At 37.1% G+C, this 16,920-nt stretch overlaps 1 protein-coding gene across 4 annotated transcripts in view; it reads right to left on the bottom strand.

Moving 5' to 3' along the window:
- TTN (titin) overlaps nucleotides 1–11,797 on the bottom strand; it is a 269,746-nt gene extending 257,949 nt beyond the window's left edge. For 2 of the 4 annotated variants that reach the window (XM_032293067.1, XM_032293068.1), the window contains exons 1-6: nucleotides 11,568–11,795; nucleotides 8,907–9,010; nucleotides 6,529–6,732; nucleotides 4,802–5,089; nucleotides 4,235–4,320; nucleotides 3,897–4,141 (exon numbers count right to left, since the gene is read on the bottom strand). In XM_032293067.1, coding sequence (XP_032148958.1) covers nucleotides 3,897–4,141; nucleotides 4,235–4,320; nucleotides 4,802–5,089; nucleotides 6,529–6,732; nucleotides 8,907–8,997 — 914 coding nt within the window. In that variant the 5' untranslated portion in view covers nucleotides 8,998–9,010; nucleotides 11,568–11,795. Of the gene's footprint in view, nucleotides 1–3,896; nucleotides 4,142–4,234; nucleotides 4,321–4,801; nucleotides 5,090–6,528; nucleotides 6,733–8,906; nucleotides 9,011–11,567 lie in introns of all 4 variants that reach the window. The other 2 variants (XM_032293071.1, XM_032293069.1) reach the window with 2 other exon arrangements.
- Between the last annotated feature and the right edge of the window lie 5,123 nt (nucleotides 11,798–16,920).

Raw genomic sequence — 16,920 nt, 5'->3', positions numbered from 1 at the left:
TAATACGCAGCCAAAGGAAAGACATGTCAAATCCAGCAATCTCTGTATTCCCAATTAATCTCTGTATTCCAATTCTGAGGGTGAGGGGATGTCAAATAGGTGTTATAAGAAGAAAGGTTTCTGTAATCAAAATGCTTGTGCCACTCTAGACTAGAAAAGTAAAGCCATTTTTTCCCCCTGCAGGACTTCTCACAGCCTTTACCATGTTAATAGGCCTTGTGAATTTCCAGGACAGGAGGACACATTCTTAGGAAGCTTTCTACCACGTTTCTGAGTGTAGGTTATGCAGCGCACTTTTCAAATTGCTGCTTTAACCAAAGTGTTTGTGGACAGCTACTTTTAATTTCCTCTGTATTTGTTTACACTCGCCCTCCTTGTATTACACTCTGGACTTATTTTAAATATATTTAGAGTTATTGTGGGAATTGGCTAATTTAAAAACTAATGATTCTGTGATGTTTGGTTAAATTGATAAAGTTGCTTCTTCCAGAATAGTTTTCATTGTTTGCTTTTTAGGTGTATCTGAGTGCAAGTAGCATCAGTTGAAGAATATGGGTGCTAAATCCCAGCACTGAGAGCCAAAAAAGACCGTTTCTGATCTACAGCAATAATTCTGGGGATTGGCTAACTACTGTAAGGTAAAAAGTTTTTCAAAACTAATTTAATTTTTAATAAGGCTTATTACATATTCCTCTCTAGGTGGCAGTATTGCCCTATCATTGCATTTTATTAATTCTGCATATAAGAAAATGTTCATAAATGCATTCTGTCACTACCTAGGATATTTCTAGGATATTTAGTTTACACTGATCATAAATGAAATGATTATTCTAATTAAGCTTAAGGTACAGTTGATATTTTCTCTAAATTACAAAGTACCTTAACAGTACATTACAACATTAACCAGGTTCATGAAGAAATATTTAATTATTTTCTTGAAGAAGTGTTTGTGTGTGAAAATTCATTTACATTTTATAAATGAAATTGTAATCAAACTAAAGGGAAATCTAGGGAACAAGCCTCTTTTCTGAACATGACTGCCTTCAAAATATAACAAAAACTGAGTTAGAATAATGCATGGTTTCCACTAACTGAAGAAAAGCAAAGAAACATGCACTTTTAAGTTTCAACCTGTGCCTTGTTCTTGCTGTACTTAGTAAATGGGTTTAATTCAAAAAGAGTTAAAGACATGATTAGCATGACATGACTGATTAACAGCAGGTCACAGGTAAGCCTATAACTGTGAAAATCATTGTAATTTCCGTCATTATAGGAGAGTGCTTATTTCTGCACTTACAATAAAAAATAATCACCTGGTCACAGTGAGACACAACGCACCTTATTCAATGAAACGTGTTTACCTTACTCTACAACAAAAATCAAGATTAAACTATGAGACATTTGGGAAGTAGTCTAACTTTGATAAACATTATTTTCTCTGCAAATTGGCATTTTATTTGTTAATTATTTAAAAGCAAAATTTTGGACCAATTTGGATGGTTATTAATGAACTTTCAAAACTGCTAAGATGGTCAAAATTCGCCATTGGATCGGGACACTCCATGATTCTAAATGACCTTTAGGCTTGCTTGCGTTTTCAAATATAGTTGTGTTGTTATCTCCTCAAGAAATCGCATTTGGCCTGTGTTGTTGATTTCATGGTGTGAAAACTTGGATTTAGCCTGAGACTGAACACTTTTTTTATTCAACTGCTAGACATGTTTTTTAAAGCAAGTTTTTTGCTCAAGGTTTCATGTTAGTGTTTGCCAAATCTTTACATTTTTGTGCCCAAACAATAAAAATTGGAAAATAACTAGCATTTTTTTCGTGTATTTATTGGACGTTTACATTGCCTCTCATGTGAAATACTATTTTGTATCTTTTAGTTTTTATTTGTGTTGCATTTTTCCCTTCAAAAATTAATTTGTGGATAATTTTTAATGCATTTGTGTATTAGTTATTTGTCATAAATGTTGCAAACCTTCCCCCAGATCCATTTCTTTCACTTGGCTTGTTTATGGGGTCTTATCCAGCATATGTAATTGTGTAGGCTATACACTGTTTCTAGGCTGGTGTTGTCTACCTTGCAGCCATTTTATGTTTATTGATGGTAGAGGCAATGAAGTATCTTGAGGAGAAGGAGCCTCTTAAAATGTTTTCACAAATGCTATTTGGTTTAGTAATGACCTTTTGCTTTTGCCATAAATACATTTTGATTTTTATGTAGTTGAATCTGTAACTGTCTTTTTAAAAGCTTTCACCTATAAATACTTTTGCAAATTGTATTCTCATTTTTTAATTTTTTAATTTAACTATTTAATCAAGGTGAAATTTATTTTGTAAATAGTGAGAAGCAGAAGTTTATGTTTGTTTGCTTCCAGATAGATAACTAATTGGCATTCTTTATTAAAACACCTCTCCCTCCTCTGAATTGAAAGGTCCCTTTGTTTAAAAATTGAATTTCCTATATGCTTGACTCTCTTTCTGGACTCTGTTTTGTTCCCTTGGTGTATTTTTCTATTCATTTATCAATATCATACTGTTCTTATTATAGCAACTTTACAGTATGTTTGAATATTATTTAGGTCAACTATCTCCTTATTGTTCTTTTATAAAAATTTTCTGGGCAGGGAACATCATGTGTTTTTTACTTCATTTAAATTGATCTATAAACATTTTTTGTTTGCTCAAATTTTGTACATTTTTCATTTCATCATATTAAAACGTTCATCATGATAAACTAAAATCTCAAACTTTCAAAACTGTTGTGGACAATTTACACTTCATTATATAATTTCTGAGCCCTGTTTATGATACATGGTCACCTTCTAAAATACTTCCATATTAAGTAAGTATAGAAATCCATTTTATTTTCTAGATAAAATAACCAAGCATATGCAAAACATTTAGAAGGTTTTACTTACTGTCTGAGTATAAGGACATTTGCATAATTATTTTCTATTTACAAGGCACTTTCAACTAATTATCTCATTGAAGCCCCAAAATGCAGCTTGAGATCATTCTTATTGTGATTCTCTTTAATTTACAGATGACACAACTGAGACCTTGAACAAACGACTTAACTTCTTTAGCTCCAGTTACCTATTGATAAAATTGAGGATAATAATTCTTACAGGTTGTAAACATTTAATGAGATAATGTATGTAGAGTTCCAGTCAAACGTCTGAGAGAGGAAGTGATCCATATATAGTAACAATTATTTTATTATTATACTTATTGCCCTAAGTCAAACTGTTAAGTGATCAGGGTGTTTTGTCTTTAGGGCTTTCAACTGTAACTTCTGTGCTCTTCTCCTTTCACTGTGCCATTTTTTGGTCCTAAAGTAGATATTTATTACATGAAATATAAATAAGAATTCATAAATTTTTAAGGGTCTTCAATTTACCTGTGGACAGTGAGGATTTATGAAATTCATATTCAGTAACTTCTTGCTTTACCTCCTTTGACACCTACTACCTTTTTGATTGCATGAAACTTATATGGGAGGGGGACAGGAAAGCGCTGGGAAGAAAAGGGCATGGTCCCTGGTGAGGCCTGTGCCCATGGACCTAGGCGAGGACAGGCACTCCTGCCTTCCTGCTCAAATGCTGCATTTCCCAAGATCACCCTGACCTGCCACGCTCCCGTCCTATGCCTATAAAACCCCCTGAGACCCTACAGGCACATAGACAGCGGCCAGATGTCGAGAGGAACACGAAGCGAAGCCCCACAACCTGCCGGTTTGTATGCCCCCCTGGAGGTCTGAGCAGCGGGGCACCGAAGAAGCGAGCCACTTCCCGCTTCGCATGCCCTGCGAGGGGGACAAGGGAACCTTTCTTGTTTCAAAACCTATTTCCAAAATGTGCAATAAGCTGTTGTCCCTATGGAAGCTTTACCTGACCGGAGATGGGGTAGGTGCTCGCACGTGTCTGACCGGGGAAGGGGAGTGTCTTATGGGCGATGGGGACTGCTGCCGAGCCAGCTGTGCTTTGGCAGCAATGGACGGTGGCGTTGGGGATCTGGACTTTGGCTTCGGAGGAATCCTGGGAGGTGTTTTATGTGGCAGCTCTTGCCCAGCGGCACCATCTATGACCATCTCAACTGTTGCAATTGATCTGGCATCAAAGTGGGCTTCAATCTTCTGTAAAAGATTAGAATAAAGCCCACGTTAAGGAGGAATAGCTGGGGGCACAACAGGCTGAAAGGCTTGAAAACCAACCGTATAGAAAAATACCTTTTCAATTCGGGTTTCTCTTGATTCTGAAATCTGAGCAGTCGAAACAATTGTCTTTGTCTTTTTAGCAGGCACTACTTCTTCACCTGGGGGAAAGGAAGGATGAATATTTAGGAGGCGCACAATGACCTGTCTTTAAAGAGATTCTGTTAATTCTGACTACAAATTCAAAAAGATTTTCTGGGTATCTCAATGGAGAAAATTGCAGAAATTTTGGATTTTGCATGAATATAAATTAGGTTTAAAATAGAAAACGTTCATTATTAGATAAAAATTTACTTAGAACAATTTTTTTTAATTCCTATATTTGCCAATAATTTGGAAATGTAGATCACTTAATTGAAACCATTTCCAGTTTATAATGAGATTCATGAGCACAGATTGCTTCCATTCTGAGCTCCTGCCTAGAATCTCAGGGATTTTCCATGGGTGTCGAAAAGCCAGCTTTTATATCAGCTGACAGCTGTCTTCCCAGGGTTGTGAGAGGAGGCAGGTGGACGCTTGGCCCTACTTTGTCACAAACCAGCTCTCTCCCCTCCTCTCTGTTCCTCAACCTCCAGCGCATACCTTGAACCAGTAATTCAGCAGTCGAAGTAGCTCTTCCAACACTATTGGTGGCATTTACGGAATAGGTCCCTGAGTCTTCAGGGTATGCTTCCACAATCAGTAAGCTGTAGAGTTCGCCTTCTTGTGAAATTTGGAAATCAAGGGAGCTCTGGATTTCGGCTCCATCCCGGTAGAACTTCACCACAGGTGTAGGGATTCCAGTCACTCTCACTTGGAGTCTCACTTGGCTTCCTTGTCTCACGGTCATGCTCTGCAGTCGTTGAACAAAGTTGGGTGGCGCTGTCTCGGCTGTGGGGGCGAGAGAACCAAATCAGGACTGAGAGCCTGGGCGCTCCCCACAAGGTATTTTTAAACAATCACAGCTCTGATTCTAAAACCAGGCAATGACTTGCCAATCTAAACATCCTTGACTGTCCTTGAACCCAGCTCACCCAGTGATGACAGCAAGAATGGAGCCAGGAGATTAGAGAAGGCTTTCTTGCCACCGTATTTTATTTTATTTGCTTTGTTTTGCTTAGCAGTTTAGGCCATCAACTTTTGTTTATTTGTTTTAAAGAAAAGCTCTAGATTTTGTTATCACATTTCTAGATAATCTTTCTGGCAATTCCCTCTCAACATATTAATAGTGCTCTATTGATACGTTAAAGTCATGGTGCATATTCCAGTAAGCTGCATTAAAATGAATTCCAGTGGTTGATATGGGTGCACCTGTTATGAATCATTACATTTTTCATTTAATTAAAAATATTCCAAACCTTTCCCAACTTGATAGGTGCTCAAATAACCCAAATATTTACTTGCATTTAAAATGTTAATCCCAATAGTAACATTACTTCATGTTTTATGTTATAGAAAGGAATTTTTTTTGGTTATGTTGAAAGAAATTTTTTATAAGTGTGAAGAGTGAATGGAATTAGCTTTGACATGATTTTGGGTAATAAACAGCAGGTGCTGCCAACCCTGTGCATTTTCCATTTGTGAATTTTCTGGGTGCATGCTGAAGTACTACCTGATGTTACTTGATGTGCTTTCTGTTTAGGTCAATTATAGCTGTATAATTGAACATCACTGATGGTATAGTTTATTGGATAAGCATATGTAACATTATGTAGCTTATGTAAGATATTATTATGTAATGTGTAAAGGCATGCAATATTCTGTATACTAATGTCTCACTAGGTAGTAAAGGATAGAGAAAAACAACAGAGGCCACTAAGATTGGTGATAACTTTTCTGGGGAAACAGTGTCATGCATTTGAATAAAAAACAAGCATTTGCTTTCTTCTGGGTATGTTTACATGCCTCTTAAATGGGTGGTCTGTAGACCACCAGCATCAGAATTAACTGGATGCTTGTTAAAGTACAAATTCCTGGAGATTCACACTTTCCTGCAGAATATTTCTTATTCCTTAATAGACTTATAAATAAGGCTCCAAGCTTTTCTACTTGCTGAGAAACATGATTTTTAATATTTCCTCAACATAGTTTTGAGTATTTAATATGTGTATAGAGAAACTGATTCTCAGCCACTTTTATGATGTATTCTAGAGGAAAATTAAATTCCACAAGGCAAACAATTGGTTATAAATAATTCATTCTTCAGCGGACACTTCTCTAGTTTAAGAGTTGTGTCTACCTACGCTCATAGCTTTTTCTGGACCCCTTTCCCAATTTGCCGGAGATGTCTCCTGGGGGAGCAGAGGATTGGCATGTCCCTACCAGCCTACCTTTCACGAGAAGCTCAGCAGTACTAGTCGCTTGTCCAGATCCATTGGTGGCTCTCAGGGAATATCGTCCACTGTTGGCTTTAGTCACGGCGGGGATCGTCAGTTTAGCGCGGCCATCGCTAAAGGAGATCTGCACGCCGGGCAGAGTGGAAGTGGAAATCACCTGGCCATCCCTAAACCAGCTCACCTCAGGAACTGGAAAACCTGAAGAGCAAGAACAATTCATCTTTAGGTTTCAGTGGGCACTGCAAAGTCCTCTGCTTTGTCCCATCATGTTCACTGCCTTGTCCTAATCTGTAAAAGCTTTCCAGCATGGAATGCCACTTAATGATAGTGAAAACCCAACAGTTGCATGATCAGTGTGTAAACTTGCAGACCATTAGGAAGGCAGGAATGGAGGAAACCGAGGCCAAAAGAGACTTAATGATTTTTCCAAGATCCCTCGGTTAGCAGCAACACAGAGGGGACTAGAATTTCCATCTCCTGCCCGCCTGTCCAGGGCTCTATCTGATGCAATTTAATGGGTGTCATTAAAATAATGAAAAGGATTTATAAAAACAAAGAACCAAAGAAATTTTGAAATAAAGAGTGGCTGTTGTCCTCTTGGAGAACAAGTAAAGAACAAAAGCAGCAAACTGATCTCCGAGTTCTACCTGACAAGCCCAGGAGGCACGCCTTCCTCCCTCCTCTGTGGTTACAGGGACGCTGTCTTTCTGGACTCTCCTGCTTTCACAAGTGCAATCAGTAAAAACACTGTAACATGGACAAGCAATTTCTCATAATAAGAGCCTGATCCTAGTCTTTCAGAACAACATGGATCACTGAAATTGCACGTGGAAATCCAAGTTCTCTTTACCTGCATAAATTGTAGAGCCAAGAACTGCATGTCCATCGTTTGATGTTTTAAGTACATTAAAACTCTGTACATTGAGAATGTATGAGGTAAGTTCCAAGCATGGTGTATTTTGCACTTGGCATAAAGGTTGATGCTCTATCTACTTAAGCTGGGAGGTAAAGGTAATCTAGAGAAAGTCTATTTTGTTGTTCATATGTTAGCCAATCTCCCACTATGGCCAATTATTTTTTGGACCGATTTATGGGTATTGGATATTTTCAGCAGTGTCTTTCTAAGAATTTATTTGTATATAGTTTGAAGGAACAAGAAGATATGAAGTAGCCAGATTCCACTGCTTCTCAAGGAGGCAAATTCCTACTGAAGTCATATGTGTTCTGCTCAGTTCAAAAGTTACTGAGTGTTACCGGATAAATAAGTAAATTATTTGGAAGCCAATAAGACTTTATCATGCATGAAAAGAGAATTTCATTGGTCTCTTTATGTACAATAGAAAATAAATAATGATTATATGATACTTGTGCAATGTAAAATAAAGTATTATCTAGTTATGAATAAGAATGGTACATACAATAGAAAAAAAAAGAGAAAAAAATCTTATTTTATTTCTTTATTATAAGCCAAAAAATTCTGAAAAAGAAGTGGGCAATGCAACATGGAAGTGAACTAAATTAATAATCAAACTTTTTTTTATTAATCCATATCATCTTACATGGCTAGTTCCAATACTACAGAAAGAGAAAATAATGATTAAATAATTTTGAAATTATTTATAAATATAGTTCATAGACTACTCCCCATTTTTTCATAAGATGATACCACACATTTTTTTGAACCATCCATAAACTGGCTTATGAGGAAGAAAAGGCAAAAAAGAGATGAACTTCCTTTTAAATAAAATTCTAGGGTTTGTGTTTGCTTCCTTTTAAATAGAGAGACCCAAGAAGCATATTATTTCCTGTCATTTCGAAATGATTGGAAAGTCTTTTAATTCATTAGAATCACTCATTAAAAATTGAAAATAAAATAATAACGAGGAGTTGGTTTATTACTGAACGGCTCTGCTTCTGAGGAAAATTAGATGCATTGTTACTTTGCATATGAGCCAACTAAAGTTCAGGTGTCCAGAGTAGGCAGCCCAGGCTACCTACCCAGTGGCTCTGTGGCTGGCTTCTATTGAGTTCTTGGCTTCCAGTCTGGCTCTGCAGCTGAACCCAAACATGGAATGACTAAATTTGGTCCTACTTAGCTGCTGGATTTTAACAGCAATTTTAATCCAATACTAATTATTTTTGCTTTGTGGAATAATAAATATGAATAAAACATTTTCAAGCCATTATATTGTCAGATTTTGTCAGTGCTCTGTGAATAGTATCCTCTTAAAATGACCTTTCCATAGTGTTGGATTAATTTTCCAAAGTGAAAGCAGGGCTTAAACTTGGCATCAAGTCCTGCAGCAACATTAACTTACCGGAGAGGATGCAAAGGGGAAAAAAAAAACAAAAGGGTGAATGTGTGAACTTACCACTGATGTGCGCCTCAAAGGTTGCGGTACTACCCTCCAGTACCACAACACTTTGTAACGGCTGCGTAAACGTCGGTGCTTGAGTTGCCATCTTTCTAGGCACTCTGAAAAAGAAGAGAAAATGAATTAGGGTGTCCCAGCTAAGAGTCACTCTGGAGCTGCTTTACAGATAGCAGAGACACACATTTCTTTAAATGGATTGCTCCATAGGTCATCTGTGGGCCTAGAGTGATGCAGAGGTCTTCTCTTTTGTGGCTTGAAAAGTTTTAGACAGTTCTTCAATGGTTTACTTAAAACCTAACCCAAAGTAGCAAGTGTAAGGAGAAATAGAAAAAAAAATATTAGCCAAACAGAGCAAGGAATCAACCCTAGTGGTCAAAGAGGGAATATACAGTTTTACCTATGGTGGAAAATCAGGTTGAGTTGAAGAAAAAGAAAACCACAGCAATGGGGGATTAGTGAAGTGTAATTAGAGACAAGACATGTGACAAATGTAAAATGAACCTCTGGGCCAGGCTCGGTGGCTCATGCCTGTAATCCCAGCACTTTGGTAAGCTGCGGCGGGCAGATCACTTGAGGTCAGGAGTTCGAGACCAGTTTGGCCAACATGGTGAAACCCCTGTCTCTACTAAAAATACGAAAATTAGCCAGGCGTGATGGCACGTGCCTGTAGTCACAGCTACTTGGTAGTCTGAGGCACAAGAATCGCTTAAACCCGGGAGGTAGAGGTTGCAGTGAGCCAGGATGGTGCCACTGCACTCCGGCCTGAATGACAGACCAAGACTCTGTCTCAAAAAATAAATAAAATGAAATGAAATAAACCTCTGGACCAGCTTAATGTGTGAGATACAATTATTTTAAAAATTTTCCTTCTCCCCAGGATTTTTCATTCACTCTATATTTGTAAAGTTGACATTGAGTCAGACATTATCTGATTACTTAAAATAGTCACCAGAAGTAAATATTTGAACTTTGTAATATCTTTCCTGACTGGAAAAGCTTTGGCAAGGCTTATCAAATATGCAAACTTTTTGTAGACAGAATACGATGCTTTCTATTTCTTAGCATTTCTTCATACTATAATTGCGCAGTGAGTGTTGCTACTGTTGAAGTAAATATTCGAGAAATTTAAATTTTAGTGAACAGGCCAAAGTTTATTATAGATCTGAAAGAAAAAGGCTGGCTTGAGTTCTTAATATGGAACAATCTGCACACTTTGAATAATGGAAGGCTGGTGTAAAATGTAGATGAAGTGAAAAGGCCTATGCTTTCATAAAGTAAAATACTCAACATCAAAGAAACGAATATAAAATTTGCAGTTAAGTAATTTTGTTAAGTGCAAGAAAGTACTTTGCTTATCAGTTTCAGAAAGATTATGTGAAGAATCTTCAGATGCATAAATACCTAATTATTCAACATGACTATTCTGTTCTGAAATAAAAAGAAAATTTCTGAATTGTCAATCACTTTATTACTATTTTTTATAAAATTCTTTGTTTACTAAAACTTCATAGAGCAATAATCTTCTTAGTGATAATTCTGTTCCTTATCATAACTTTTTACTTCATTAAAAAAAAATAAAACCAGCATTCTCTGAGACAATAAAATTTGTATTTGGAAAATTCAGATAATAAAAGCTTTCATAATTTTTTTTGTCAGGAACTCCTTTTTGTAGCATATTTTCTTTGGGATGAACAACTTTCTGTGCCTGACTTTTTCTGTTTACAAGCTAGTGCATCTTCTAAAAATAGCTGTCTTCTTAGCTATGGAATACATAATTTTATATCTATGTATTTACAGGCATTGACAATTAGTAATTGAATTCTAGGAAGATGAGAAATCAAATCAAAGTGTATTTAGAAGTACAAAGCCTTTAACCATTATTTTTTCCCTTCTTAGTGTCAACATTTATCTCAAATTTTATAATTGGAATGTGTGCTGAATTAAAATGCATGCAGAGATTCTGAATATTTTAGAAAACAATTATATCACTTTATTCCAAATCTCTAACTATGTCGCCATTAACCATCATAAACTGGTCTTACATTCCTGTTGTCTAGGTGGATTTTGTTGCTTTGCACTTGCTCTTCACAGGCCTTTGTCTAACTGGGGCTAAAGGTATGCATCTAAAATGTCATGCTCTTAAAATAAACTCTCCTAAACTCTCCAAGGTTGACTGACAGCAGGCAAGTGTTCTGCCACTGTCCTGCAACTGATACCTCAGCAGTTGATTCCCTTAAAAAGTCATCAGGGTGTAGCTGACACCACACACATTTTATCAGAGCTATTCTTGGTGTGCTTCACTTTATCATTGAGTAATATAACCTTGAACATTTCCAACAGACAAAAAGAGTCTAGAAAAGAAGCAAACGTTTCTCTCAACATTTCAGACTTCAACATTTAGAATGTTAAGTGAATTTAAACAATTTTGAATCATGGAATCATTTAGTTGACATGCTAAAGCTTTCAATTTTTTAAGGAAAAAATACCCCGACATTTTAAAACAGAATTTAACAAGAAGATTTGAATAATGGGTCAGCACTAGCAACAAGTAGTTACACAAACACTTGTACAGAGGCATTTAGCACACACAAATAATCCAGAGCCAGAGATCAATACGCAAGTGACTCTACTATCAGAATCAGAAAAGTTGCTACTCACCTGATTTCTCAAGAGTGCCTAAAAAGGGTGGGACTAAGCCCAAGGTTGCTTCTGAAACGACGTCCTATGTAGAGTTGGTTTTTCCGACCATCTCCGACATGAATCGGTGAGCCTCTAATCCTAAAAACAAAACTACACAGTCCAGACTGTGTAGTTTTGCTTTTCTATGCAATCCCTACACCCGAGGCGAGGCTGGGAATGCACGACTGCTCAAGAGCCAAGGTCTGGCCTGCCCTTTTATTCAGCAGATCTGCTGACAGCCCCACATCCTTAGGCAGGGCCCTGGGTGATTGGCTGTCTTAGGAAAGCATGATGGGAGAGGACCTATTTGGTAGTGTCACATACCACCTGTTCTTCTGATTGACAGTGCTAAATTTAGCACCTCAAAGGAGACTTTACCGAGGAAATAGAACTGCATTTAAAGAGTAACTGTGTTGAGGCTCAGAGAAGAGCATTGGTTGCTGATGTTAAAATCTGAAAATGCGGGTCTGAAGAGGCGTAACAGTAGATAGCACTTGTGGGCACTCATGCAAAAAAGCCCAAAACCTGAGGACTCTGCCCTGAGTCAGGCCCCAGTCCTGTTCCCTTCCCCCATAAAACAAACCAAATGGACCTGTCAATCATGACAGCAGATGAGGGAATTTTCATGTTCTCTGAAGAATCAGTTGCTGTAAACCTTAGTGTTGAAGACAGCCAATTTGTACTACCTACATTCTCCAGAATCCACTTCTATTTCAGGGACAGTTACACTGATGTTAATGAACTTATTGCTTATACAACCCTGCAAGAAATAATGTTGAGAGGGAAAAATGGAACTCTGCTTAGGTTAGTCTGTACAGTGCAATGATTTCACTTTTGTCAGATTTCATTTTTGTCCAGCATTAATATTTACAAATATGCATGCATTTCTCCTAAGTAAGTAGCCAGGTCTTATGCTTAAATCATCCATAAGGTTCTTTTTCCAGGCATGTGAATGCTGTTCTGCTAATCTCTGGAGTTTGCTGCTACTAATGGGAAGTGGTTAGGAGATGATATAGTTGCTATTTTAGGACTAAATTTAATTTCAAGCAAGAGATATTTCAAATACAAAAGAGCACACCAAAAGATCTTTATAATGACTCAGCTGAGAGATTTGTGAAAGTCTACTTAGAGGGAAGAAAATTGTCTTGTTGATAATGGAAAGAAACTTTTATCAATAAAAGAGACTAAAATTTTAAATTTAAGTTAAATTTCTTTATATCTGTAATAAAAATGTTCCCTGTTATGGAAGAATTTGGCCAGGCATTAGACTTTTCAACTTCTCGAGTATTTCATACCTCATATTTATTTATATAGTGACTAATATGTTAATGTTTAACAGAGCTTAAATTTACTAACAACCAATGTAGTACAGTTATACTAACAAGATGACACCATGTACTTGTTTAAACATTTTCTCTTTTACTTAAGTGGTGATATCCGTATTGGTGGCATCATTTCCACCCCCGTAGATTGCATCTGCCATAATAGAAATAATTCTATTTGATTGCTTTATCCAGAAACAACTGGTTTCATGTTATATACTTTGAAAATTATTCCCAGCGAGAGATTTGTGTTACAAAGAATCTACTAGTCATAAGGCAAAGAAACCCTAGAAATTTGTGACCTTTCTGTTTTGGGGTGTTCACCAATTGGCTATCTATTTAAGATACATTTGTACATGTTTGTGTGTGTGCATGTGTGTATTTTTAGGCTCATTTGACCTGATGTAAAGCATGTTAATGTTGTGTTATGTTTGTTGTAACTAAAGTCAAACCACTTTAATTCTTATGAGAACTAGAGGGAAGAAGTGACTATAATCTGGAAGCTTGTGTCATCTTGACCTGATGCAATTCAGGTAACTTAAGAGCCAAAAAGATGGACCATATGTTATAAACATAAAGTCAAATGTCTCTCCTTTTAAGCTGCTTGTCTAGTCACTGTTCTTGGACTTTTCTAGACCTTGTCTCCCAGCCTACATCTTTCTCCAGTGCTGGATGCTTCCTGCCCTTGAACATCAGACTCCAAGTTCTTCAGTTTTGGGGCTCTCCTTGCTCCTCAATTTGCAGACATTCTATCGTGGGACCTTGTGATTGTGTGAATTAATACTTAACAAACTCCTATAGATACATATATCCTATGAGTTCTGTCCCTCCAGAGAACCCTGACTAATACACCTTGCATATTGTCAAGATCCTTGCCTTTACGCCTTTATATGTTTATATAATATTCAGAATTAAAAAAAGAAAGAATGAATGAACAAAAGAAGAAAGAAAGAAAAAAAAAGGAAAAGAGGGACCAGTTAGTAAATAACTATTATGCTGCTCTGAATAGAGGTCTTCTTATTGGAATAGTAATGGACAGTATATGATATGGTGTACATTAGTTTTAAAATTAAGTATGCCATAGTAAACTAGTCTTGTGGAAACCAAATACTAGTCAGATTTGGGGAGTTTGCTGATACAGTAAGATCTCAATTTACCACCCTAACAGTGGGGAGGAGCCCCATAGATAATCCCAAACAGCTGATAATTCAAATGTAATGCCTACTTAATTTGGAATGCATGGCATGATTCTCTTTGAGCACAATATTCAATGTAATTCAATAAATATTTATTAAATGTATGCTTATTGCTGATCACTGTGCTAAATTGCTATGATTTTGGATTCTGTCATTGTTTGTAGATTTGATAAATCTCCACTGAGTGGTGACTTTGTGCTGGGCATTGTGCTAGTGATAGCTAGGCAGAGCTGACCAAGAAAAGACAGTTACAGTCATTGTGCTCTTAGAGATCATGGTCTACATAAACTCCTAATGAATGCTCATTAATCTTGTGACCAAGGCTAGGATATGTTTAAAACTCAGGCAATAACTTCAATGACATAGACTTTGTTTACCTTATATAGTACCATATACAAAGGAAAGACTTATTGGGAGTTATCTGAGAAATGGATGCAGTTTTTAAGGCCAATGCAAGGGTGCTAGAAGAGAGTAAAACTAATGTCTCTTATAACTCATTAACTTTTGTGTGTGTTCTTTTACTGTATTAAACACAGTTCAGGCACAGAGATTATAGCAATTCATACAACACACAAAAATAGCTGCCCTCTAAGAGTTTACATTTTCGTTAGCACATCATAACAAGTGATATAATATTTGTAAATTCCTTTCCACTCATAAAATATATCAAAGCTGAAATATAGGCTCATCATGGAGCTATTTTTAAGCAAGGAAGTAGAAAAGCAAATTGAGGAAGTGCACAGGGAAAAGCATCCTGATGAAAACAACTTGTTCTAATGGATGACAGTCTGTGTTCTTTGGGTTACAGAGGCAGAGAAAGCTACACTGGGAACGTGGGAGACAAGAAATTGTTGCTTACAACTTAAGAGATGACTTATTGTCCCATTTTTCCTACCTCCAGTTGTAATTACTTTAGAAGCAAGATCAAATTAGATTTCCACAACTATTTACAAGTGTAAGAATAATCGCAGACACATTTAACACTACACTGAATACAAAAAGATTATTTCAGACATGTAAGATATTTTTACCAAAGTAAGAAAGATCAAAAAGTTAAAGTCTTGAATGTTTCAGTAACACTGCTGTTAGGGGCACTTGGAATTTTACTCCTACTCTACATGGGTTTAGACAACTCACTTGAATCTCTGAGTCTCAGATTTGTCAGTTGCAAATGGGAGATTATGATCTCCACTTCAAAGAGTTATTAGGAAGATTAAATGACAGAATGAACGTGACAGTGTCCAGGACCCTGAGAATCTGACACATGGTAGGCATTTTGTTCATTTACTGCTGCCAAGCATGACATTAAGAAAATAATTTCTGTGCTTGGTAATATTGATTTGCTCAATTATCTCTAACTGCATGATTAAATATACAAGATGGTATTTTCTAAGAAATCTTTGAGAAGTCCAAAAGTGATCTCATGGAATAAAGCACATGCCATGCCCTTCCCTGAAGGCCCTCAGAAGGTGACATGACATTTATATGTGGATTAAAGCAAAGCCCAAGAAATACTGGAATCTTAAGAAATAAGTTGGGCTTCTGAAAGCCTATGGCAGGAAACTATAAACCTGATTATATTCAACCACCAGCAAATGCTCATTGAAGGTGATACTGCTGTCAAATATCAAGCTTTACACACGTTGAAGGGAGGCAGCCAGGCTCATTTTTTTCAGTAACCACTGCAGGCACAGCACCCGGGGACAGGGATTAAGGGCTCTTCCAGGGCCAAGAATATATCTGGGAGCTGAAAAATAAGTTTTGTTCTGAAACAGAAAAAGAAATCTGCAATAATGAAAATAATGGATGTTTATCAAATGTCTACAAAAGAAGATATGTCAACTAGTCAATGGCATTTGAGATGGGTATATTTCAATGCATCCGATGAGCTCCGGGATGATCTTCCAAAAACAAAACAGTCTGGGTAGGACAAAAATCTAAAAATGGCCCCAAAGGAAGCTCTACAGTCTCAAAAACCAAAGGCAAGCTTTGAAAAATTAAAGCCTCCTTGAGCCTTAAATTATGGTTCTTTTTTTTATGCTCCTATGGAATTCTGCAGTTTTTATGTGTCTGTTAAAAAGATTTAGGCATTTTTACCTTTGTGTTTTACACCACCAAGTTCAAATTTCCAGATAAATTCCCCTTTCCCCCATTTTCTCACTTAATACAGAAAGCCCTTACTGTATTAGCAAAGTATGGGGTGCTACAATATTCTCTGTTGCCCCACCCCATATTTACTAACCGCCCTGCTCCAAGCTCTCTGTGTTCCTGGGAGGCTGACTCCTAGAGAGGTCCTCCATGGCCCTCTGGTTTCTGATATGGCTCAGCCAGTGGGAAGTGCTGCAAGGAGAGAGGTTGGAGTATTCATTCCCTCTGCTTCCTCCTTGCCTGGCCATGGTTTGACCGTGCGTTCCTTTACTTGTGGCCAAGCTCTTGTGACCTCTCTTCTCCGGATTCTTTCTTTGGTTCCAGGAACTGCTCCTTTCCCCATTGTTTTTAGCTAGGGCTTTGGACTGTTGCTATTGCCAGGATTCTTTGGCAGCCCCCATTAGTTTTAATTACCCTGCTAAGTCTTGTAATAGTCCCTTCACTAAACTCTCTTCAGTTATGCTTTTGAGTTGCAGGTGCCTCCTGCCCTGACTGTGACCTGGCTTACTCACATAAATACAATAAGAACTTCTCTCTTTCTCTTAAGCTAAACCAAGTCATGTATTTACCTTCATAGCTAAGTTATTGTTTCCACTTTCAATTGACTTCTTCCTTACCCAGCTTCTTCCCTACAGGCAGCATGTATTTTTAACATTATGTTCATAT

The sequence above is a fragment of the Sapajus apella genome, unplaced genomic scaffold (assembly GCF_009761245.1).
Source record: "Sapajus apella isolate SASKATOON/1434 unplaced genomic scaffold, GSC_monkey_1.0 scaffold28, whole genome shotgun sequence".
Taxonomy (NCBI): Eukaryota; Metazoa; Chordata; class Mammalia; order Primates; family Cebidae; genus Sapajus; species Sapajus apella.
The sequence above is the reverse complement of the archived record's forward strand: the minus strand, read 5'-3'. Positions and strand labels throughout refer to the sequence as shown.